The following is a 25028-nucleotide window of genomic DNA, read 5'->3' as shown; positions in this document are numbered from 1 at the left end:
AACACTTACTAGCCATGTGACCTTGAGCAAGTCATTTAACCCCAAATGTCCTGCCCATCCCCCTCCAAAAAGCAAAAAAAAAAAAAAATTCAAGCAAGTGACACTGAGTAGACAATTTTTTAAAATGGTTTGTATGCAAGTAGAAAAGAAAATTATTTTTTTTTAAATAAGAAAGGTACCTGCTTCAATATGTTGATGGAAGCTAATTTTATCATAATATTATAACAAAGGATTTTAAGCATTCTGGATATTAAAACACTGTAACAAAACTAAGGTAAGTATATCATTACTAGGTCTTGATCTGCTTCAAAAACTGCACCTCTATGATCAAACTGGTTGCCTACTGGCATTCCCACACTGTTGGCAGTGCATGGATATACTTAATATGACTTAGAATTGACTGTTTATAGCCAAAAGCCCACAAGAAAGAAAAATCAAATAAAAGGCAATATATGGATGCCTTCTCCATTTAGCAAAACTTTGTGGAAAACACTTATTTCATGCTTTGTTGTTCTTTTTCAGTTAAAAAAGTATTTTACAACTAGGAAAGTGAGTGTAAAAAGAAATTATTCAACATACCAGTGTGATCCCCAAACTCCACACATCAGAACGGACATCGTAGCCTTGTCTTGACGCACTTGGGTCTATCCTTTCAGGCTGGAATAGAAATGGAAGCCCCAGTCAATGTAATATCCAATTTCAACATGGAGATAGGAAGTGAGAATAAACAAATTAGTATATTCTTGCACCTTCTAATACAGGATATAGCAGAACATTTGGGAGTACATTTTTTTTTTCTCCAAGAAAGTCAAAGTATTTATTATATGCCCAACGGGCACAATCCTCCCAACCCAGCAGTAAGAAAATAAATGTATCGAAGTCAGTTGCAAGAATAACCATACAGATATTTCTCATGTCAATACTAAGAACAAAGAAGCTATAACTGTTAGGGCTGGTAGTTATTTTTCTGAGAATTTAAGAGAAAATTATAAAAAAGAAAACAAAATATCTGCCAAGAAAATTTTAAATTTTATCAGAATCCCTAAGAAAAAGCACAAGAGATAAAAATTGCCATTGGAATCTAAGATTTTGTTTGTTTAACAAAATTATATCCTACTTCACAATAACACTGCTGGTTATAAACGAATTTTCTAAGATTTAAGTCACTACACTGAATTCTTCTAATGTAGATAAATGTAAAAAAAAAATTAAGAAAAAGAGCTAACAGTCACAGAAACTGAGGAACTCTGCCTTCTCTCTTAGGCCAGTTACCACTGCCCCATCCTCCCTGAGCAACAAATGGTTGTTTCACTTCTTTAGCCCACTCTTTCTCTGGTCCTTACTAGAACAATCAATCAAACATTTATCAATCATCTATAATGTGTCAGGTACTATAAGAGATGCAAAGATTAAAAAAAAACCTGTTCTCAAGAAAAATCCATTCTATAAGGGAGATTACTTATACAAATAAGAATGTAAGATAAATATAGACAGAAGAAATAGAAAACAAAGACAAGGTACTTAGGGAGAAAGGGTACAAGTAGTTGAGGGGGATCAAGAAAGCATGTAGAAGGTGGTACTTAAAATCTCGAAGAAACTGAGGGATCCTATGAGGCAGAGAAGGAGTACATTCTAAGCAAAGGAATTAGTTTATAATAAAGATGGAAACTTAGGTTGTAAGGGGTTATAAAAGCCAAACAGTAGTTTCTATTTGATCTAGGAGGAAACAAGTAACCACTTGAGTCATTTGAAGAGGACAGACATGGTCAAATCTGTGCTTAAGGAAAATTACTTTGGCAACTGCACAGAGAATGGATTAGATTAAGGAGTAATTTGAGGCAAGAATGCCAATTAGAAGGTCATTGCAATAGCTCATGAGAGCAGAGATGATAGCTCTGTGACTAGAGAAAAGAGGACATACAAGAGACATGTGGTGGTGGTAGAGAAATAAGGTTTGTCAATGGAGTGGATATGTGGGGAAGGGGAAGGTGAGAAGTTGAAGATAATACAGAAGTTACAAACTTGGAAAAATGGTAAAATGATAATATCCTCAACAGAAAATGGAGATTTTGTACACTGAGTTGGAAATGTCTATGGGACATGGACTTACAAATGTACAACAGGGGCAGCTAGGTGGCACAGTGAATAGAGCACCAGCCCTGGAGTCAGGAGGACCTGAGTTCAAATTTGGCCTCAGACATTTAACACAAAAACTAGCTGTGTGACCTTGGGCAAGTCACAACCCCAATTGCCTTCCAAAAAGCAAAAAAAGAAAAAAAAAAGAGGTAGTTGTAACTTTAGAGAGTGCAGTTTGGGGGGATTTTTTGTCTTTTTTTGTGGTGGGGGAGGAAGTCAGGGCAATTGGGAAGAGTGATTTGCCAAAGGTCACACAGCTAATAAGTGTTAAGTGTCTGAGTTTGGATCTGAACTCAGGTCCTCCTGACTCCAGGGCCGGTGCTGTATTCAATGCACCACCTACCTGCCCTGAGAGTGTGGTTTTAGTTGAGCGATGTCAGAACACAAAAGGTTGAAGAGTAAATGAGAAGAGTCAAAGTAAGACGCAAAGAGTGTGTACCAATGCCCCTGGCCCCTGAGTTTGTCTGAGAAATGGGGGAGAAATATAGGACAAGGGCAGGAGACGTGGAAAGGTAAAGGGTAAGAGTTTTACTTATACATATGGGGAAGATTTTTGGATTTTTTTTTTAATTCAGCAGGAAAAGAATGAATAAGTATAAAGAAGCTGAAGTTTGGGTAAAGTGATTGAGAAGATAACCTGCTAGAAAAGATAGGAGAAAAGGATCAAAGTCATATAGGGCTGGCCTTAGCAAGAACAACAGCCACCTTACTATAGATGACTAAGAAATGAAAAAACATTGTAGGGAATGATGATGTACAATGGTTTTGAGATGAAGAGGAGCTTATTTGGCAATATAAACCCAATGGCTTTTCACCCAATAAGAAGGATTCTGTTTTGTCCAGCCAGCCCAAGTCACTTTTCACAGCAAAACAGATACAAAGACTGTTTTTATTGTTTTTCTCTCTCAAACCAGAAACAGCAATAGTTTAAATTGTAGTACGACTTAGCTTTCTTCCAATTAGCTTCTATGATGTTAATGGGATAGGAAGATCTTCCCCACCCATTAATAGGCCTATGTGACATGCTTTGAACTCTGGCCCAGCTCACAGCTGTGATACAGGCTGAGTCATATGGAACCCAAGTTTGCCCAACAGAGCAGAGAGTGAGACTGAAACTGAGCAGGAGAGGCAGAGCAGAGAGCAGACTGAACAGAGAGAGGAATCCGCCTAGGGAACTTGTTTGTGGGGAGGCCTGACAGGAAGAATGCTTAAGATGTCAGTGCTCCCTGGATTAGTAATGAGTACCTTGTTAAATCTTACTTCCTGGTATCCTAACATTGATGTTCCAAATAAATATTTTGGTTTTGTCTTTGAGGAAGAGAGTTTATTATATTTTGCAAATGTACTCTGGAAATACATATGCATATTCAATGGCAACTGCTATGGGTATCACATTGGTGTTAGATTTGGCATCAAAGATGGACATTGCAAAATATAAAACCTCTACTTAGAGATAGGAAGGCTCTAGGGAAGGAAATGGATATCCTGAGATGGGAGGATTTACCTTATTTCTCCTTGGTGAGAGAGTGGACTACAAGCACAGGACTTTATGAAAACTGGGAACCAAGTCTACAGAAGGGAGGACATATAGATTTAGAAAGATGTTTGCAAGGAATACCAATAGAACCAGGGAAACAAATGACAGGGATATGTAGAAGAGGATGGGTGTTGTTAACAATTATCATGTTATAAAGTAAAGACAAATTGATGGAGGAAAAGGAATTAGTTGATTTGCATGAGAACCTTTCTATGCTATAACATCAGAACTTTCCTTTACAAGAGCAAGCTAGAAAGTATTAGGTAATAGCAGAAAAGACAGCTGTTAGTTTAGCTCAGAAAAAGAAAAGAAAGTTAACAAAAAAGAAGGTATATGCAGCTCTTGCATCTGCAGAGCCTGACTGGGACTCAGATACCTGGAAGGAAGACACAGAGGAGGCTTCTAGAAATATGGACATATGTCCAATAATATGAAGAAACCAAGAGAACAAGGGGGGCCACACAGTGTTTAAGGAAATAACTAAGGATTTTACACAGCACAAAATTATAGATATATTAAGTCGACTCACCCCAAAAATTGGAGAATTCCTAGTATTTAGGATGGTGAGAATCAGTGACGAAGGGGCTGGAGGAGTTGGGGTAGATAATATAAACTGTGTGGAATTTATAGGTATTAGTCAGAATCCCTTTGTACAACAAGATTTTAGGGATTACCATACTCAAGGAGGCAACAACAGGACTAATTTGTTAGCTTTAGCCACAGAAGGATGCAATAAACAGTTCCCCACTGATTCTATGTGGCTTGATGGAGATAGACCCTGGTATTTGCTCAGGGATTACATGAGGAAGTAAAAGGAAAAGGTAATGAAAACTGCTATCATGGTGAGAAATGCAGATGCGTATCACAGCACTCTACTGACAGTTCCTCAGAGAAATATAATAGCAAAGACTGCTCTTCCTGCTTATAAACACATAATTCTGATTCTACTAATTGGGAAAATAGGGCACCCTCTTTCAGAGGTGCTGGATAAGATTTCACAGTTAAGTGACCTAGGGAAATGGGGAAGAGATAAATTCCCTCAAGAGAGAAGAGAAAATAGCCAGTGGATTCAAAGGCAGAGTAGATTAACAAGGAGAGAAATGTCTACTGCTTTATTGAGAGCAGGGATAAATTATGGAACAATAGATAGCGGGGTGGCTAGGTGGCACAGTGAATAGAGCACCGACCCTGGAGTCAGGAGGACATGAGTTCAGATCTGGCCTCAGACACTTAACACTTACTAGCCGTGTGACTTAGGGGAAGTCACTTAACCCCAATTGCCCTGCCCTGCCCTCCCCCCTCCAAGAAGAAAAAAAAAAAAAGAATAGATGGCATTCCAACTAATGAACTATATAAGATGTACTGGGAAAAGGGATTTAATATTAGATGGAACAGGCAAGAACTGCCCCTACAAATGCTCCTGAATCACTGTATCCAAGTTTATCCCATCTGCAGGGAGAATAGGAAACTGGAAAAGCTCCATCTTAAAGAAGTATACAGAGGAGATTTCAGACCCCATACCAATTTAACCATACACTGGAAAAATGGATCAACCACTGTAACTAGGGCATTAATAGACACTGGGGCAGAGGCCTCTCTTATATATGGAAACCCTGATAAATTTAAACATGGAACGCCTATTACCATCACAGGAGTAGGAGAGGCTGTAACACCAGCCAAACAAGTTAAACTATTGATAAAAACTGTGCTATTGCCTAAGCAAGAAGATATAGTGGTAATTTTACCTATTCCTGAATACATCATTGGGACAGATATATATTGAGAGGTATGACCCTGAATTTATCTGAAGGGAGATAGCAATTTGCAGAAAGGAAGATAGAAAGAAAAGATAGTTCTAGTGAGTTCGTGGACTCCAGAAGCAAAGTTGACACTATATCTACCCTGCTTCTGGTTACTGTCTCCTTATTCTTTCTGGCCTGTGTTTAACTTGTTTGCTAGATTTGTCTTCTACAGACTTAGTGACCTCCACTTGTAGATGGCTGACTGTTTAAGTTGGTTGTCACCCTCTGTCCAAGATTTTAATACATCACCCCTGGACCTGGCATTGACCAAGCTCCAGATATCAGTTAAGGAACTGACCCCTCAAATGGGACCTCTTTAGGCAAGGACAAGTCTACATCTAATTTCAGCAGGAAGTAGTTCTAGAAGATGAGACCTTTACCCCTTACCCCAAGGGATTTGGGGTTCCATTCATTTGAGAGGGGAATGATGGAGTGCTTGTGCTCAAGCCCCCACCCTAAGTTTTATGTGTTTATTTTCTGTTATCTGTTTTATATTATTATGGAGGTTATGTTGATTCAAGTTATTCCTAAAGTCCTATCAGCCTATGTAATGGGAAAAAAAGATCTTGGGGTCAAATGTAATATTAATGGGATGGGAAAATCTTCCCCACCCATTAATAGGCCTACATGACCTGCTCTGAGCTCTGGCCCAGCTCACTGCTGTGATACAGACAGAGTCACATCGAACCTGAGTCACATGGAGCCCTGTGTGGGAGGAATGTGCCCAATTGAGCAAAAAGTGAGACTGAAACAGAGCAGGAAAAGCAGAGCAGAGAACAGGCTAAGCAGAGGGAGGAATTTACCTAGGGGAACTTGTTTGTGGGGAGACCTGATAGAAAGAATGCTTAAGATGACAATAATCCCTAGATTAGTGATGAGTACCTTATTAAATATTACTTTCTGGTATCGTAATAGCAATGTTCCAAATAAATATTTTGGTTTTGAGGAAGACAGCTTATTATATTTTGCAAATCTACCCTGGAAATACATATGTATATTCATAGCAACTGCTACGGGTATTGCACTGGCATTACAGCTTCCCAGCAACTTGCTTCAGTTGGGAAAGCCTTGTCAACAAACAAAGCAATGCCTCTCTTCCAATGAATAGGCTCTCCCCACAGCATTTGAAGCATTTCTGTTAACTAACTGTCACTTTGGCAGTTATGTGGAAGATATATTGGAATGTGGAGAGATCAACTTTTGGAAGTCTAGCTAAGATGTAAAACAGGTTTGAAAACAAGGTGGTGGCTGTGTAAGTGGACAGAAAGGGACATATAGGAGAGATATTATGAAGACAGAAATTACTAGCTTTCTTAACAGATTGAATATTCAGGGTGAATGAAAACAAAGAGTCAAGGATGATAAAATGGTTATGGATCTGGGTGACTGAAGAGATAGTGGTACTTCTTCAACGTAACAGGGAAATTTGGAAGGGGAAAGGAAAATGAATTCTGTTTTGGATATAATGAATTTGAGATGAACACTTAGCAATTTTGTAGTGATCAAACTGTGCAACAAACACTTGCATTTTCTTTTTTTTAATCTATCACTGTTTTCCCCCCCAAATATCTTAAGCATCAAGATGAGGGAAAGAAGTTTTTACCTAGTTGAAAATGTTCAAGAGAAAGATGGTGATATGGGACAGGAACTCATGAGTAAGACTAGGGCTCAATATATAGATCTGGGAATTATCTGCCGAGATGATAACTGAATACATGGGAGCTAATGAAATCACTCAGCAGATTATAGAGAGAAATCCTACCATGTGCCAGGCATTTAATAATAAATACTTATTTACACAAAGAAACTAAAAAGTTATGGAATTCATTACCACAGGTTGAAATAAATAGCTTCAACCCACAATATATTTTTGAAAAAACTGATATACAGAATTTAAGAGCTAATCAACATTAGTATACATTTCAAGCCCCTGGAACTGATGCTAAGGAGGATAATCATATTTTTCTACATTATATTTCATTGTCAGAGCTATGATATTCTGCCATACAGTGCTCAGCAAATTTTGTATTCCATAAACAGAAATGGTTACTTCAAATGAGATATACTTAATAATACAGCAATACACAGAGATGATGATTTTTTTTTCCTCTTCTCAGACATCTAGGATTGAGGGGCAGAGAAGGAGGTTAGGGTAAAAGACCAGGAATAGATTTTTTTTTTAAATGCAAGAATTCAGTGAACAATCTGATCACTACAGAATGTTTGAATGTTCATAAATGGTAAAAGTAGAAATGGCAGTACAGTTTGAAAATAATCACTTAGCCAAAATACAAAAGTATTATACTATCTTCCTTATTCCCATGTACTAAATCTTTTTTTACACTCTGATGATATCATTTTGGGTCACTAGATGGCAATCTTGCATCATCACACCAAGGTAAAATTGGGCTTAATTTGCATAGAGGTCTTGGAAACAATGGATCAGCATCTGAAAATGTGGGAATGTATAAACCAGATATCTGTTCTTCTATCACTTCCACCCATTAGCTGGTACTCTCTTCCCTGGATTATTATAGAATAAGTCAACTCTTCAGCTTTTCAAATAAATACTCTGCTCTTTCAACTCTTTCACAACACAGAGTCTAAAGTCCTTCACAAACCAATCACTCTCCTTTGAGTAAATTCTCTCAAAGTATAGTTTTCTAAAGTGGACTACCTGTTCCCAGGACCTGAATCCTTCTATCAAGGATGCTAAGGTGGGTCCTGATCCTTCTTATATGAACTATTAAGTTCACACCTTTATCCTCTAATTCCACATGCATACACTCATTGTCTATGTCCTAAAGTTAGAAGTTTATATTTATTTGGCTAATTTTGAAGAACCAGTCAAGCATTATGCATTTTTTTCCCAATAGAATCACAGATTGTCACTGCTGGATAATACCTCGAGTTATAAAGTATCATCCCTACCTGGCTATGAATTCCCTCTAAATACCTAACAAATGGTCATTTAAAGTTGCTTTAGCATTAAGGCCTCTAGTTAGGAAGAAACTACTATTATGTGATACAGGCAGAAACAGGAGTAGAGGACTTGCAGCAAGTGTCACTCAACCTCTCTGCCTCAGTTTCCTCAAGTGTAAATTAGGGGGGAGGGGCTCTGAAAGCTATCCATTTTATTTTTGGATGTCTTTGTCAGGAAATTTACCTTGCATGAAGCCTGTATAACTTCTCTTTATAACTTCTACCCACTGCTCCTAGTTTGACCCTCTAGGGAACAAGTTAGAAAAAGTTCAATCTCTCTTACACATGACAACTTTTCAAATCTGTGAATATAGCTATAAAATCTTGGCTAAGTCTCTTCTTCCTCACTTGGGAATCTCAAAGCTCTTCCTCAAGAGGTCACTGTCTTTCAGACATTGTCAGCTTTATCATTACTATAGAAATGCAACTGGTAACAGGAAACAGTACATTGCATTCTACCTCTTGATGAGGTTGAGGAAAGCATTAGCTTTTTTGGTGACCATATCACACTGAAGTCTAATAGTCAGCTCGTGGTCCCCTAGATATCTCATAATCTTTTACAAATGAAATGTTAAATAAGCACATCTGCACGTGTAAATTTGACTTTCAAAAACCCATAAAGGTAAATTACACTTATGCCTATTAAATTTTCCCTCCTTAGATATGCCCCAGTCCTCCAATAGCTATTCTTGCTAGGCTTTGCATCATTTGAAAACTGATTAAAGATGATATTTATATTTTTACCTGTCACTGATTAAAAATGATAGTAATAAAATTGTTCAATATTATTTATATTATACATAAATTAGATGCCTATTCACATCTCTTTATTCAAGTAAATGATATATAATGAGATGTGAGGTCATTGAACAAAGTTACAGGTCTTTAGAGTTACACCAATGAATATTTTTCAAGGAATACAACCTGAAAAAAGGACTTTTTTCTAACCCTTATAAGGAACAAATCAAAAGAGGATAAGGAATCAAAAGAGCAAAGTAAGGAAATTAAACAAAACAACATGACTTAGATTTTCAAGTTACAACTGAACTACCAAAGATCTTAACTCACATGGAAATATGGACAAATTCTGTCAAAATTTAACGAGTAATTAATATCTATGCTACACAAATTATTTTCAAAAATTGATGAGTAAAACACTCTATCTATACTTTTATAAAAGAGTCTAATATGGTAGTAATACCTAAAATGTGAAAGGGATAAAGCAATATCAGTAACGAATACTGATGAAAATTTCTGAAATAAAACTTTAGAAAAAAGGCTACAGAAATATTATTTTGTGATTACCAAAAGTTTCAATTTGTCTCAACTACCCTGTGCCATAAAGAACTCTTTAAACCCCTAAAAAAAAGTAACAGGAGGAGGTCAAAGGAGATGGAGTTACTATGTTTCTTCTCTATAATAATAGCGTATGTAATTTTTGTATAGCTAAAAACTCAAGGCCATCAAGTCTACTCTAAATGAAAATGCTTTCAATACCAACCTGAGAAACATGAACAGCAGCAGCAGCACCAACAAACATTTGCCAAACATCTGTATGCAAAGCACTGAGCTTGGCAAGCACTGCATAATCACAAAGCCTTATAAAACACAGTCCCTGTTTCCAAAGAATAAATTAAACTGGAGAGGCAGAGAGATAGCTAATCAACAGTCACAAGATTATATATAAGTGCTAAATAATAGGCAAAGACAATAAATGTTACAGGTATTCAAAGGAGGGACTTTGACTTTGGCAAATGGAGGATTTGAGTTGGGTTAGTAGAATTTAGCTAAGTGAAGAGAAACGGGGCAAAACATTCTAGGTACATAGTATAGTGTGAATAGAGGACAGTTCTATAGAAGGTCATGTAGCAAAAGTTATCAGATCACCAGCATGATAAATAACATACACACCAATAAAGACATTAAACTTACTGCCATGTATGGCCTGCACCCAGCATCTCTTGTTTTGGCAATGGAGTCCACCAGTTGTCCACTAATGCCAAAATCACAGAGTTTAATATTTCCACTTCTATCCAGAAGAATATTGGAAGGTTTGATGTCTGTAAAACATAAATGAAATTCACTACATAAATGTTAGTTTAAGAAAAAGAATGATAAAAATGGTAGTTATGGACTATAAATAGTAAACATTAAATTAATATTTACTAACTCTAATGCTTACTATGTGACCTTAGGCAAGTCATTTTAATGTTCTATAACTCATTTCCTCATTTGTAAAATGGGGGAGGAGACACCAGAAAATAGCTAAGGTCCTTTCTGACACTAAAACTGAGAGAGTAACATTAAGTGGAATGCTTGATCTACCAAACTCAAGAAGGAAAAAAAAAAACCAACATTAATACTTACTCTATCATTTATGCCTTTAATTACAAAAAGAGAAGAATGGCAAAAGCTGACTTTACAAGATACAACCTAAAAAGTTTACATATGTGAATAAAAGGTGACTTTCTTCTTTAAAAAAGTCTCACACAGATTCTGGAGTATGAACTAAAGATTCAATTTTCATTAAAATTAGGAAAACAGGAATTTTCCAAATGATGTTCCTTATAAACAATAATAATAAAAGCATGCTATAGAAAATATTCATGCAATGTTTATGCCTTTTTACAGAGATGAGGGGATAAGTCTGGTGCAGGATTTTGTAAGAACTAGGAGAATACATTTTTATATGAGCATATAAATATACACACAAAGAAGAAAAGAAGTGTGGTGCATCAGATAAGTGAGCCTCGAGTCAGAAATAGATATATGTTCAAGTTCTGTTGCTAACAAAAGTAAATACTTGCTTGTGACTTAACCTCATAGTGCCCTAGGTAACTCTCAGTTTTCGAGAAGGCAACAATAACATGAATTCAGAGAAGTTTTCACATTTGAGAGCTACTTATTCCAATGAAATCACATGTCTAGTTATCCTCTACCCCCATCACCAACCAACCCATTTGTCGGGGAGATTCTGGCAAAGGAACTTCCCCTGTCAAAGGCAGGTCAGTACCTTCTCAGCAACTAAAATCTTAAGAGAGTTAAAAAAAAAAACAATAACCACCTAGAAACCTAGAAGCTAAAGGCTGTCTCTCTCCTTTAGGGGTTACAGGGTTACAGAACCAGCATGTGTCAGATGTGAGACCTAACCACCCAACTGACATTCTCTCTTAAGTTAAAATATTAATTTATTAACACACAAATTAACTTAATTAACAAATATGATGGTCCTTTGTCAATCCTCAACCTTCTTTCTACATTTGACACTGCTGACTACCTTCTCTGACTGAATACTCTTTACTCTGGAATTTCATGTCACTAGTCTCTAGTTCTCATTATGTCTGGCCACTCACAATCTTGGGATCACATTCTCTAACTTTGGATATTGCCCAAGGCTCTGACTTAGGCCCTCTTTTCTTTACTACTGACACTACCATTAGCTTTCTTGGGTTTTAGTCATCATTTCTATTAACTTACAATTATATTAGATCCATATTCAGTTTCTCCTCTAGGCTTCAATTCTATATCACAATTCTATATGCCTATTGGACATTTCAAGCTGGATATCCCAGAGATATCTCAAATTCAACATGACCAAATATCATTACTTTCCCCAAAAAAATCTACCTTGCTTAGATCCAATTTTGCCTATTTCTGTCTAAAGTATCACTATCTCCACAGGGTTCCAATCTTCCAGGCCTGTAATCTTGATAATATCCAACTCCTCTCTCTCTCCCTCATCTAATCTCTAATCAGCTGCAAAAACTTGCCTTTCCTACCTCTGCAATGTATGTTCTATTCAATTCCTTATCTCTATTGATACAGTTACCAACTTAGTTTAGATCCCCATCACTTTATACCTGGCCCATTGCGTTAACCTTCTAAATAGCCTCCATGCTACAAGTTCCCTCCCCACTCAAATTCATCCTCTACATAGCTACCAAAGTGATTTTCCTTAATCACAGATATGCTCATGTCACTCCCCTACTCAATGGCTTCCTATATCCCTCTAGATCAGACTATATGACTCCTTTGTTTAGTTTTCTAAGCCCTTCACAATCTGGCCCCAATCTATTTTTCTAGCTTCATTAAACAGGGTATCCCGAAATTCTTGCTCACAAAAGACTTCTTTGGATAATTTGTATATTACTCTCCTTTCCCAGCTTTCCTGGTAGAGTAAGTATTGTCCGAACCTCCTTCAAATAGCAGGCACAAAAAGAAAAAATAAAGGGTAAACTTTTAGCCAAGGTCAATTGTGTAAACTATTTTTGTATTTTTACACCACTGTCTCATGCAAGATAGTTTAGCTGGCCCTCAAGTTGATGGTCCTGGGTTGGCATTTGGAAAACATAGATCTTGAAAATAATTTTCTTTTTATCTCAGACAGCTACCCTAGCAAAGATGGCTTTTGTGAGATGTTGTACCTGGTCATTTCCATAACATTTTAGCTTACTCAAAGCTATCTACAGTGGTTTCTCTGACTATGTGAGCTGTGCCTTCAAGAGATCTCTATATAGGGATGCAAGCACTAGAATCTCAGGGAAGACTTCTGTGTCAGTGACAAGATGAGAATGGCTTCTTTCCCCTTCAGTCCCCAGCTTGTCCTGTAGGGCTGTGTCCTTAGCCAAATAGATGTTACTGAAAAGAACTAATATTCCATCAAGAAAATGACAACCCTACTTTTCCCCTAATCCAATAGGAGAGAGCAAGAGTGACAGAGTGAAAAAGAGAGAGAAGGAAGAAATTCTAGGTAACTAGTTTTTAATCTTTTCAAATATATTAAAGACTTGGTTAGTGAAAAACATTCTTGTAAATATTTAAGGAGTCACTGAGAATAAGCCAGTTATCCTCAATGTTGTGATTGTTTCTTTTCTTGTTACAAGACTTCATTTCTGAAACCAGAAATCCTGAATGAATTTGTGGTCCATGTATAATGGAGGCAGAATGGTAGAGGGGATAGAGAGAAGACATGAAAACCAGGAAGACTTGGGTTTAAGACCTACCTCTAACAAAACTAGTTGTGTAACACTAGGTAAATCACTTAACCTATGCGTGCCTTAAGCAACTCTCTAAAGATATAAATTGCAGAGAAGTTGATGACCTGTATTGGAGGGATACTCTTCACCTGTGAGTTTTCTGTGCCAATAAAATCATATAAAATGGATGGATGGATGGATGGATGGATGGATGGATGGATGGATGGATGGATGGATGGATGGATGGATGAAGATCCCTAGTGCTCATTCCCTATGCCTAGATAATGGGGACAACTGGTGGAGTCCCCCATTCTGCTAATCTGGGGAAATTTCCATGGAACTAAGGCTATACAACGGCCTTTTCCAGGAGACTCCATGTTAGTTCACTTCTGGTGACAGAGGGGTTCTAGCTCCTTGCTAAAGGGCATGCACAACAAGAGATTTATTGTTGGCCTCTTGTATCCTATGATGAGAGATGAAGGGCTGTGCCAAAGAAGATTGGTCATGGAGCCAGAAGACTGTTACCCAACAATTGTCAAATTCCAAAGACATATAAGAGTAGTCTTCCTCTGGCATTTAAGTGACCCTTGGTTCTCAAAGACTATGTTGGAAAAATTTCAAGACAGATCTACTATTTGACGACCAGATTAGGTAAATTCAAAGTGACTCATTCACTACAAGACTGGCAACCAGGTGATGAATTATTTTGGTCAGGATGAATCACAAAATACATAAAAACACAAAATGACCCCCTTGCCAGTAGTGAAGCAGCAGAAAATGGAATATTAAGAATCAGTCTTTTTTATCCCATAACTTGTAAACAAAGTCTATCTAATTCACACATGTCATTTTACAGATTAGAAAACTGAGGTCTGGAAAGATTAAACCACCTGTACCAGATTACTCAGGTAACACAGAGAGCTGGTGGAATTGGTTTCAAAGTGTGCTCAAAGACAATAAGAAATACCACTTTATGTGATATTTGGTCATCTTGTCTATAGTACTAAAAGCAAACAAAAATAACTGAAAATTGTGAGCCAAGAACAATTTCAGTATATGGATAAGTAGAAAAGTCTATGTATACTATGATAGTTTTTCCAAATTAGGCCAACAATATAACTTGATATTAAGTCAGTTCATTATGAAGATTGGGTTCATGGGAAGATTGTGAATATGTCTGGAAAATAAGGTTGAAGATTAAGAAATGAAAGAGGCAAAAGACCTGTGCATTATCCAGAAAACCAACATCTGCACTTGATGAATACTTTTCTTCAAGTTGAATCAGAAGGTACTGTCATAGTGAACACTACATAACACAGAATACAAACAAACAAAAAACCAAAGTTGACTATACCTTAATAGACAAGAAATGACTGGTTACAGAGGTAGCAGTCATCTCAGAATCAGCTGTCTCTGTGCAGTCAGATCATCAACTGTTTAGAGCAAAGGTCAAAATAAATATGAAAGTGGAAGAAATTAAGATGAAGACACTGTGTATGATTATTGCTGCTCCAAACAGAGCAATTTTTAAATAAGCTGATGACTATTAAAAGTAGGACAGTAGGACAATGATTAGAACATTTAATCAATGCAAATACAAACATTAAGACAAAAAAGCCTAGTAATTGTCTCAGCCAGCAAATACAATCTCACTGCCAAAGTGCAGGATGACAGCCAAAGACAGCAAAGGTTTAGAATACACAAGCTCATTTGTAAAACATAACTGAGAAGGATGGAAACTAGAATCATTACAAAAGAGAGGGGAAAAAAGCAGCTGAGAAGAAAACAAACTTGCAAAGACAGCTTGGCAGAAGATTAAGGCAGATCATCTCAAGAGCATTTGTAGATTCAAACAGGAGTATAATACATTTAAATTCAGCTAATTAAATTAAACACCTGCTATGTGCATGGCATTGTGGAAACAAAAGCAACAATGATCCAGTGCTTTCCCTCAAGGAGCTTACAGACTACTGGGGGGAGGAGGAATATGACATGCCCCTAGATAAACATAGTATGATATAATACAAGGTTAATGTAGGCTGAGGACAAAGGGGATGTCCTGACAAATTCTCAAGGAAAACCTGAAAAAGAGAACACTTTACCTCAGGAAGGGGACACCTAAGCTATGCCTTGAAAGATAAGGATTCTGAATAGCGGAAATGAGAGAGTATAAAGGGCAGACAGTATGAATGTATGGAAGTTGGAAGCATCATGTTAAGTTTGGTATTTGGATGGAATAGTATATAAAGGGGAGCAATGTAAATAAAGGCAAGAAAGTAAGTAGGGGCCAGACTACAGAAGGTCTTATATGCCAGAAAAACGTTTGTATTTTATCTTTAAGCAAAAGGTAACCACTGAAGGTTTTCTAGAGTCACACAACCAGTATTTAAGACTACCTGGAGATACTCACTATGCCATGTTGCCGCAGACCTTACATGCTATGTAAATTTGTTTTCATGACTAACATTGCTAAAAGGTGTTTTTAAAATTTAACTTCTATGAAAGAGAATATAGTCCTTTATAGCAATTTTTGTCAGGATAACTAGAACAGTAAGATCAATGATACATAAAGAACCAGCAAGTATAAAACATGGAAATAAGTTTTGACCACTGTGATAAAAAACAAACAAAAAGAATCAGATCACTAGTTTTATGTGATTCACCCCCAAAGAATCAAGATATTAACATTCATATTCTAATTAAATCTTCCCATCAATAACTACCCCAACTCCTTCCCCAAGCAACCAAATACCAATCAGTAAGTGTTTATTCTGCTAAATAGAGAATGCTGCGCTGGATATTACAGCAAATGTAAGATATATGTGTGTATATGTATGTATGTATGTATTCCTGACTACACAGACAGAAGACAAATAAAAATGAAAGAAAACAGAACAATACAAAATGTGTTAAATTATATGCTATGATTAGCAGGTACTTTGCCCTCTAACTAGTCTCCTGGTAATTTCCTCATGCTGGTCTCTTCTTTAAGAACCTTCAATGGCTCCACGTTACCTATGGGATAAAGAAATTAATAGAACAAGGATTTGCAGAATCTGCCCCCAAACTACCTTAATGAATTTACTGTCCACTACTTTCCTACTTAAATCTGTCACTTAAGTTAACTTTGCCTACTCACTTTTCCCTGAATTTCTTGTCTCCTACTTCTGTTTTTGTTCAACTGGCCCAGTGTCTGATGTGTGTGTGTGTGTATCTGTCTGTTTGTCCGTCTGTCTGTGGATTCTGTCTCCCAATAATATGTAAATCCACTCATGGCAGTAACCATGCAAGCCCAGGCTTGATCTTCCTGCTTTCCTTCATCAACAAAGAGATTAATCTTCCTACAATATTTGTTTCATTTTTCTGCTCCTTATAAAACCTTCATAGAGCATCTTCTGGACCACAGAATAAAATCCAAACTCTTTAGTTTGAAATACACATTCCTTCACAATCTATGCCTAGATTGTAGGCTTTTTTGACCTTATTCCCACAAATTTCTCACAAGGACTGGTCACTTCATTTTGTCTGGATCACTCATGTGGACCACTGTATGCCTTGACCTTTCCTACTATTTTGTATCCACCAATTAAACTATCACAGAGCTATAATACACAAGGAGGTGCTCAATAGCTCTATAGTGAATGAGTGATTAAGGTCAACAGCAACCTTTAAGAGTATAATACAAATAGAACAATAAGAATAGAGGCCAAATATTAAGGAGATGAAAGAGTAGGTGGAGAGGAATGGAAGCAACAAGAATAGATTATGCATTAAGTAAGTTAGTTCAGCAGTATAGAAAAGGAGAGATAGAGAATATAGCTGAGGAAACTATAGGGAAAAGTAAAGGTGCTTTTAAAAAAATAGCAAAAAATATATGTAGATATAAAAATATGTGTGCATACGTGGGCATATAAATGGTAATTTATATATGCATGTGCGAACATATATACACACATACATATTTCTAAAGTCAGAGGAAGACAGAGAGACTAAAGATCCTGGAGAACCAGGAACTAAAAGTGGCAACAATGTCCCTTGGGATAAAAAAATAAATCAAAGGCCAAAGTAAAAGGTCTGTGTTTATAGGAGGAAGTAGAACATTATTTCCTTGGAGGCTAGAGGGAATAATGACTCGTGTTTTTATAATAATAATAGCTAGGATTTACATAACACTTTAAGGTTTACAAAAGAATTATATATGTTGACTGATTTTTACCACTTTAGGGTTCACAAAGAACTTTCTTTCAAACAACCCTGTGAGGAAGATAGCACAAATATTACTATTCCCATTTTACAAATGTCCATGATCACACAGCTAGAATATGACTGAGGGAGGTTTCAAACCCACTCCAGTGTTCATTCTAAAAATGAAAGATTTATTGAAATGGAAATGAGAATAAATACAAGAGTTTATGTTGCACATATTTTATCTTCTCAGTAAAGAAGATGAGAAGTTGGTGACCTCAAACAGATACTGAACAGATTCTTACAAAGTAAATACCAAGAATGTAGAACAATACAAATGTGTTAAATTATGTGCTAAGGATCAGCAGGCACGGTAGCCCTCTAACTAATCTCCTGAAGTCCAAGTTAGGTATCTCAGAGGTAGAGCAGTGCCTCCTCCTAATGATAAGGAGCAGTTTTGCCCAGGCAAAAGGCATTGCTGAAGGAATACAACAATTTAAGCCAATCTTGACAGTTTCTGGAATTCTTCATCTGGCAATTTTAGTTTTCTAGGCTAGCTTTAAGGTAGTCATTTATATAGTTATTTAGGCCACTATCAAGAAAAACTGTTTCACGATGAATGAAAAGGACACCTTAAATACAAATTGTAAGCAGGTTTGAATTTGTTTCCAAACTTCCTATTAGTGAAATTGAGTTATGAGACATAAAAAGACTTATTTTTTTTTAAAAAAGAGCCGACTATGTCTGCTGCCAACAATGCAAAACAGCTGACAAAGAAAAATTATACCATAATATGTATGGCATAATTTTCAACGATATTTCAAATTAAGAAAAAAAAAGTTAATATCTTTTCCACAAAGAGAATGCCCATGCCTACCTACCTCTGTGAATTATTTTCAAGTTTTCTTTTAAGTGGTTTAGTGCTTTCACAGTCTAGAAAAAAAAAAGCAGAGAAATGAAATATATGTCAATCAGGAGAATAAGTTACATTTGAGTATACTAAGTTTTTAAAAGTTCCTAATTAAATTATTTGTAACCTATTATAAGTTGGAAATGATAAGTGATTGCAAAACCTAGCTTCTTATATTTCTTGCTATTTGGCAGTTACAGAAAATAACTGATGTGCTTAATAAATAAATCAATGAAAGTTGTACTCATGAGTGCTTAAAGAATGAAAACCAGAGAAGTTTCTACTAGTAATTCAAAAAGAGACAATTACCCACATCATGAATTTTTTTTTAATTTCCTGTCTTCCTCCTCCTACCTCACCTAGAAAGTCATTGTAACAAAGATTTTTTTTAAGTAAGAAGAAAAAGAAAAAAGATGAAATTATCAAAACTGATCAATACATAGGAAAAATGACAGTATATGTCATGTTCTTCACCCATGGACCCTCCACCTTCACCCCTACAAAAGCGGTATTTGCTTATATGCTCATAATTCTTTTGGGGTAACACTTATTCTTTGTAATTTTAAAATATGTATTATTAACATTTTTGTGGTGGTTTTTCTTCAATTTATAAAGTCATTGTCTACACTGATTTCCTGGCTCTGTTTACTTCAGTACATGTATGATTTTCCATGCTTCTCTGTATTTATAATATTCACAATTTCTTACAGTATAGTTACTATTCCATTCATGTACCACAATGTATTTAGCCATTTCCTAGTTGAAGGGCATCTAATTTTTTTTTTCAATTCTTTGCTTCTATAAAAGATGCTATTATAAACATTTTCATGTATATGTATATAGAGGACCTCTTTGGTATTCTAACAATGGAATCTCTGTGTCAAAAATATGGACGTTATATTAATTTTATTTATATAATATTAAAAATTGTTTTCCAAGATGACTGTATTTACATGACTAATGTTATTTCCACAACCCATCTAACTTATATTATCGAACTTGAGCTTATTCTCAATTTGCTGGTTAGTGAGGTAAACCTCAGGGTTGTTTTGACTCTTATTTTTCTAATTAGTGATTGAAGTATTCTTTCATGTGGTTGCTAATAGTTTGTAATTCTTCTTTTGAAAACTCTGTATTCTTGAATCACTTATCTCATAGCTTTTTATGTATGTTGGAGACCAAGCTCTTATTCAAGATTTTTTCAGGTATGTTATGAACTCTTTGTGCTTTTGGTGAGCCTCTGAAGTTACATAAACCCATGCGTTTTTATTCTTTCGTTGTTCTTGTCACATCTGGTTGGTTAGACATAATAGATCACTGATTAGATTACTATAGATCACTAGAAAATTAAGTTGGTTAAGAAGGGAAGGAACTAGGACTCCTGAATTAAATCTTATTGTAACATACAAAGTACAAAACATAACCAGAGACATGCTGATGATCCGAGAAAGGATAACTGTAAAGAGCTTTTCATGAAACTTCAGGACCAGGTAAAAAAGGATCAATTAGTCATAACAACATCTACTTCTAGTTCACTAAGTCTGTTAAGGCAAAGTGCTTGACAGATACTAATTTTTGTATGCAAGATCTCTAAACCTTTCTCCTCTTAAAGCAGTACTTCAAATCAGTTTGCCCCAATTAAACTAGTTCTAAAATAATATCATTTACATATTTTAACTAGGGCCTTGTGTGAAGCTAGAAACACTGTGACAAAATAATTCAGCTGACAGCCCAAGTTGTAAAATTGCTTCTATGAAAATATTATACCACTTAATATCATGTTTTTTTAAACCAAGTAATGTTAGGCAGATCATGTCTGCAAACCACAAATTACTCTCTAAGAACTTTCTGCAAGATACAACTGTACTTTGGTAAATTTTTAAAGATTTTAAGAGAGATTTAAGATTTGAAATACTTATTGGAAAAATAAACAATAGAAAAGCACATACTTACTGCTAAAGTGATTTTCCCTAAAATCTCTTCTGGAATAACATCATCTAGTACACTATATACATATTTGTAAAACTTGTCAAACGAGGTAGACATGAGTTCCATACAGATCCAACAGTCACCCTAAAAAAAAAAAATCCATTATCCTTGAATTATTCACTGCCATTACCCTAGGACTTTAGATAGAATCATGTTAGATAAGAATCTGTTTGGCTGTTTTCTTTTTTAAACTACTTTACTTGGGTCTTTAACATTTTATAACAGTATCATACAGAAAATTCCAAATCTCTTAACTACTATCTTTTTTTTTTCTTTTTGGAGGGCAATTGAGGTTAAGTGATTTGCCCAAAGTCACACGGCTAGTTTTTGTGTTGTGTCTGAGGCCGGATTTGAACTCAGGTCTTCCCGACTCCATGGCTGGTGCTCTATTAACTGTGCCACCTAGCCACCCCTCTTAACTATTTTTTTTTCAAACTAAGTCTACTTTTACCCTTGATTAAACTGTAATAGGGCAAGGAGCTTATTTTAACATAGAAAATAAAACGTTAACAAATTTCAATTTTTTTAAAAATAATGAATATGCTGTAGTATCTAGAACAGAGATTGGTGCTGGTCTCATTTTGAAAAGTCAGTAAAAATTAAAACAAATATTTTGAACTGACATTATGAACTGAAGAGAGATAATAACCTTTTTAAAAAAAAATACCAACCCTTTCCTCTTACTAGCTGGATCTTTTCATATATAGTAATAAGATCAGAGAATGTTATAATCAGAAAGGCTCTTAGAGATCATTTTCAAAATGGGAAACTGAGGTCCAAAAAGATTAAGTGACTTAAAGAATTATTCAGCATTTGTTATGTGTCAGGTTAAGTGCAGAAGATAGAAATAGAAGCCAAAAAGCCAGTTCTGTACCTCAAGTAGCGTACATTCTAACAGGTAAAAATACAAAAAAGGGAGCTAGATAGGGAAGGGGTGATGGATAGGGAGACCCAAGCTGGAGTAAAGCTTTTGGGAAACAGGCAGAAAAGTCTAAAGAATGAAGAGGGGAGCTAGGAATAAAGGGAGGATGGTCAAAGTACCTCATAAAATGGGAGCCCACATGGGAACTCATCAATCAGAAGTGAGGGCAGAAGGCCTCTCTAGGCTAAGAAGGTGAGATGGTTGCTGGAAAGGAGGTGGAAAAGATGATTTTTATTACGGAGGTGTCTGGGATATTAGAGGCAGATGAGAATGAAGATACATAAAAGGCTGACAGCCAAAAATATGGCTATTTCGGCTTCCCTCTCCACCAGCTATGCAAATAATACACAACAATTCAGAAAGGGTTTGATAAGCTATATTGTAGAGAATTTGTAACCAATGTAGCAGCACTATTACTAGTGGCTATGTCCTAAAGACAAATGAAGAGAAGTTCTGTTACAGAAATGCTTCCTTGTAAATTCCATTAAATATAACAAGATCTTAACTCCATGTCTCTGACACAGGGCCAGGCCTAGCTTGGCAACTGGAAAGTTGTGTAACCTTGGGCAGGTCACTTCCTCTCTCTGAAGCTCAGTTTCTTCATCTATGTAATTGGAAAAATACTTTATAACAGGGTTGCTATGTTAGAATAAAATGGGATAATGCATATTAAGCATCTTTAATCATACAGTGCTAAATAGTTATAAACTAGTTTTCTTATATGATTCTTTTATAAAGTCCCACCTCATGGTCTTGTCTTGAATGGGAGCAGTCCTGAATTCTTGAAGATTATGTCAACGGAATACAAGTTCTGACAGATTTTACTAGGCTGGTTAAGACTTCAAATAAAGTGCTGTCAATAAACTATGACTGCTTTCTAAGGATCAGGCTAGATTATGGAGAAGTACAGTCAGCTAATCACTTGGTGATTAATTCACTGCCCTAACAATCCAAGATAAAAAAGAAAAAAACAAACAAACAAAAAAACCCCAGAAAACAGCTCTCAATTCTTTATGTAGACCACTTTCCACCTCTCCAGTTATGGTGAGAAAAGGGAATGGGAGGGCCAAAAAATAAGACCATTTATAAACATTAACTTTAACTATCAGTACTATAAATGTCAGACCCTTGTCCAATTACCAAGAAGCAGTTATTACTGAAGGAAGTGAATCATTCCAATATTCTTGTTACAAATAAAACAAAAGTACAATAAAACTTTGCAGTTAAGTGGAAGTTCTCACAGGTTCTTGTGGAACTGATTTGACTGTGAATCCTAACATAAGACACATCATCTTATATTGCTGGGTTCAATGGTAAACATTTGAAGAAAAACAACTACAACGTACTGCAGCCTATGTACCAACATTACAGAGGATGAGGAGGTAAAGAAATTCTACAGAAGTTTTTAAAAATTCTATAAATTAAATGAATATGCACTTTACCACTGACATCAATAAAAACCTGGGCATGGGGAAGAAAGGGAAAAATATATTGGAAAACATGGTTTCGGAATAAGAAACAAGAGGGGCCACTAAGTTATAGACTAACTGTTACTTACCCTCAAGATTTTCTTCAAAAATAAAGTCAGAATACTTCTACATAATGGTCAGCACCAAATAATATCACAGAAGTAAAACTGATTTTATTCTAAGAGGAAATTAATAGTTATAAAGGTAGGAGTCACTTTTAAGTAAGCTATCTTTGTACGGTAATAAATACTATTTGCTTATTAGAGCAAACATTAAACCAATACCAAGCTAAAAAAAATTAAAATGTAATTAAAATTGCTCCCACAAGCTAAAACAAACAAATGGATACTTGCTAAAAGAACAGACAACACATAAAATTATAACTTTTTAAACAAAATTTAACTCTCATAAATTAAACATCACAACCAGAAGACCAAAATCAAAAACAAGCAACTGTCTCAATCAGCAGATATTTGCTCTTCTTGCCAGGTAAACAGAGATGGCAGCCAAAAGGAGCATCAGTTTAGAATATAAAGTCAAGTCCTATAGAGGGGAGTAGTATATTATTATAAATAGTACTGCATGAAAAAGAATGAAAAGCAATTGAAAAAAATGAAATTTACAGAAAACTTGGAGAGAAATCTAGTTAAGCCAGATCTTCCCAATAACATTTAAGGATGAAACTGGAAAGATGATCACAAACAGATGAAAAATGAAAAAGACTGACAAGATTATTCTAATAATTTCTATATATCAATGAGATTTGGACAACATAACTTTGTAAACTTAACATTATAGTCCCCACACAAGGAAGTGGGAAAAAATGGCACTGAAATGGCAGGGGAGAGGGGTAGGGGCAGATGGGAAGAGCAGCAGGATAGAGTCCAGAGAAGAAACAGATAGACCAAGTACACATGGAAGAGATGCATGCTGCAGACAACATACAAGCATCTAGAAAGCAGACAGTGATCTTTTCTAGAGACATGTGCAATAGGGAAGAGTTATCAATTGCTTGGGAAAAAATCTAAAACCAAAAATATGATTCATATACCGACTTTTTTTTTTTAAACTTAAATTTAAATTTTGTCATTCTGAACATGATAAATACCAAGAAACAAGAGGATCCTCACCACCTGCCCAGGATCCCTACGCCCAATCAGACCTCTGGGCCCTGGACCCTAGAAGGTTGGGGAGAGAAGACAATCTAATCAAGGGTTGACATGGCCAGTACCTTTGGCCATCTTAGATTGGTGGGACATCCCAGGAAAGAGAAGCATAGGTTTGTGGAGGTCAGAGGAGGCAGCACCAGCAAACTGGCAGTAATTATCTACTTTATCCAGTCCTATTTTGTCATAGATCATGATAACTGAAGATTCACATGCCAACCAGCACGGTCGGATGTAGCAGGGCAAGAGTTTGGGGCAATGAGAGAACAATACTATATATTCTCTACACTCCAAAGACAGATTCTCAAAGTAAAAGAACAAGATGAGTTCACAACACTTCTAGCTGGTTATAAAGTAGATCCTGATCATCAAAGACAGGTGACACAAGAATGAAGATGGCAACTTCCATGCCAACTGAAAGTTTCACCAAATGGTGCAAGCAAACCAGAAAACGCTGCTCCTATTTTGTTCCTTTAGTTTATCCTCACTGTAACTTGCTTGTACGCAGTAGTTGTTTTCATGCTGATTCCCCGTTCAGACTGTGAATTCCTTGAGAGCAGGGACTGTTTTTTGCCTCTTTGTACTCTCAGCACAGTGCCTGACGCATAGTATGTGCTTAATAAATGCCAGGTGACTTAGTAACCATTATTTCCATACACAGAAAATAAAATAAGGATTGCACATGTAAACATGGACCACTATCATAAATAGCTTGTATTTTGAAAAAAGAATGTAACCAATTCAATTTAGTGTCAAAGTTATTTTGCTAGCATTTTTAAAAAATTTCCTTTTGTGTTGTCTTCAATGTATCTTTTTCTTAAAATGCTATAATGACCCTTTTCCTAATTTTTGGCATTACCATATCTAGGTTCCCTCTTCCTCTTAAATCCCTTTCTCCATTAAAACATCTCTCTCTCTCTCTCTCTCTCTCTCTCTCTCTCTCTCTCTCTCTCT

At 36.0% G+C, this 25028-nt stretch overlaps 1 protein-coding gene across 4 annotated transcripts in view; it reads right to left on the bottom strand.

Moving 5' to 3' along the window:
* MAP2K4 (mitogen-activated protein kinase kinase 4) overlaps window positions 1–25028 on the bottom strand; it is a 182691-nt gene that overhangs the window by 8617 nt on the left and 149046 nt on the right. For all 4 annotated transcript variants that reach the window (XM_069076805.1, XM_069076802.1, XM_069076803.1 and 1 more), the window contains 4 exons: window positions 20482–20601; window positions 18500–18551; window positions 10390–10517; window positions 580–657 (listed from right to left, as the gene is read on the bottom strand). In XM_069076805.1, coding sequence (XP_068932906.1) covers window positions 580–657; window positions 10390–10517; window positions 18500–18551; window positions 20482–20601 — 378 coding nt within the window. The remainder of the gene's footprint in view (window positions 1–579; window positions 658–10389; window positions 10518–18499; window positions 18552–20481; window positions 20602–25028) is intronic.

The sequence above is a fragment of the Petaurus breviceps genome, unplaced genomic scaffold (genome assembly GCF_028583685.1).
Source record: "Petaurus breviceps papuanus isolate PSGF00001 unplaced genomic scaffold, PetGlider_PUasm1.0 90925, whole genome shotgun sequence".
NCBI classification, from domain to species: domain Eukaryota; kingdom Metazoa; phylum Chordata; class Mammalia; order Diprotodontia; family Petauridae; genus Petaurus; species Petaurus breviceps.
Note: the sequence above shows the minus strand (reverse complement) of the source record. Positions and strands in the feature narration are given on the sequence as shown.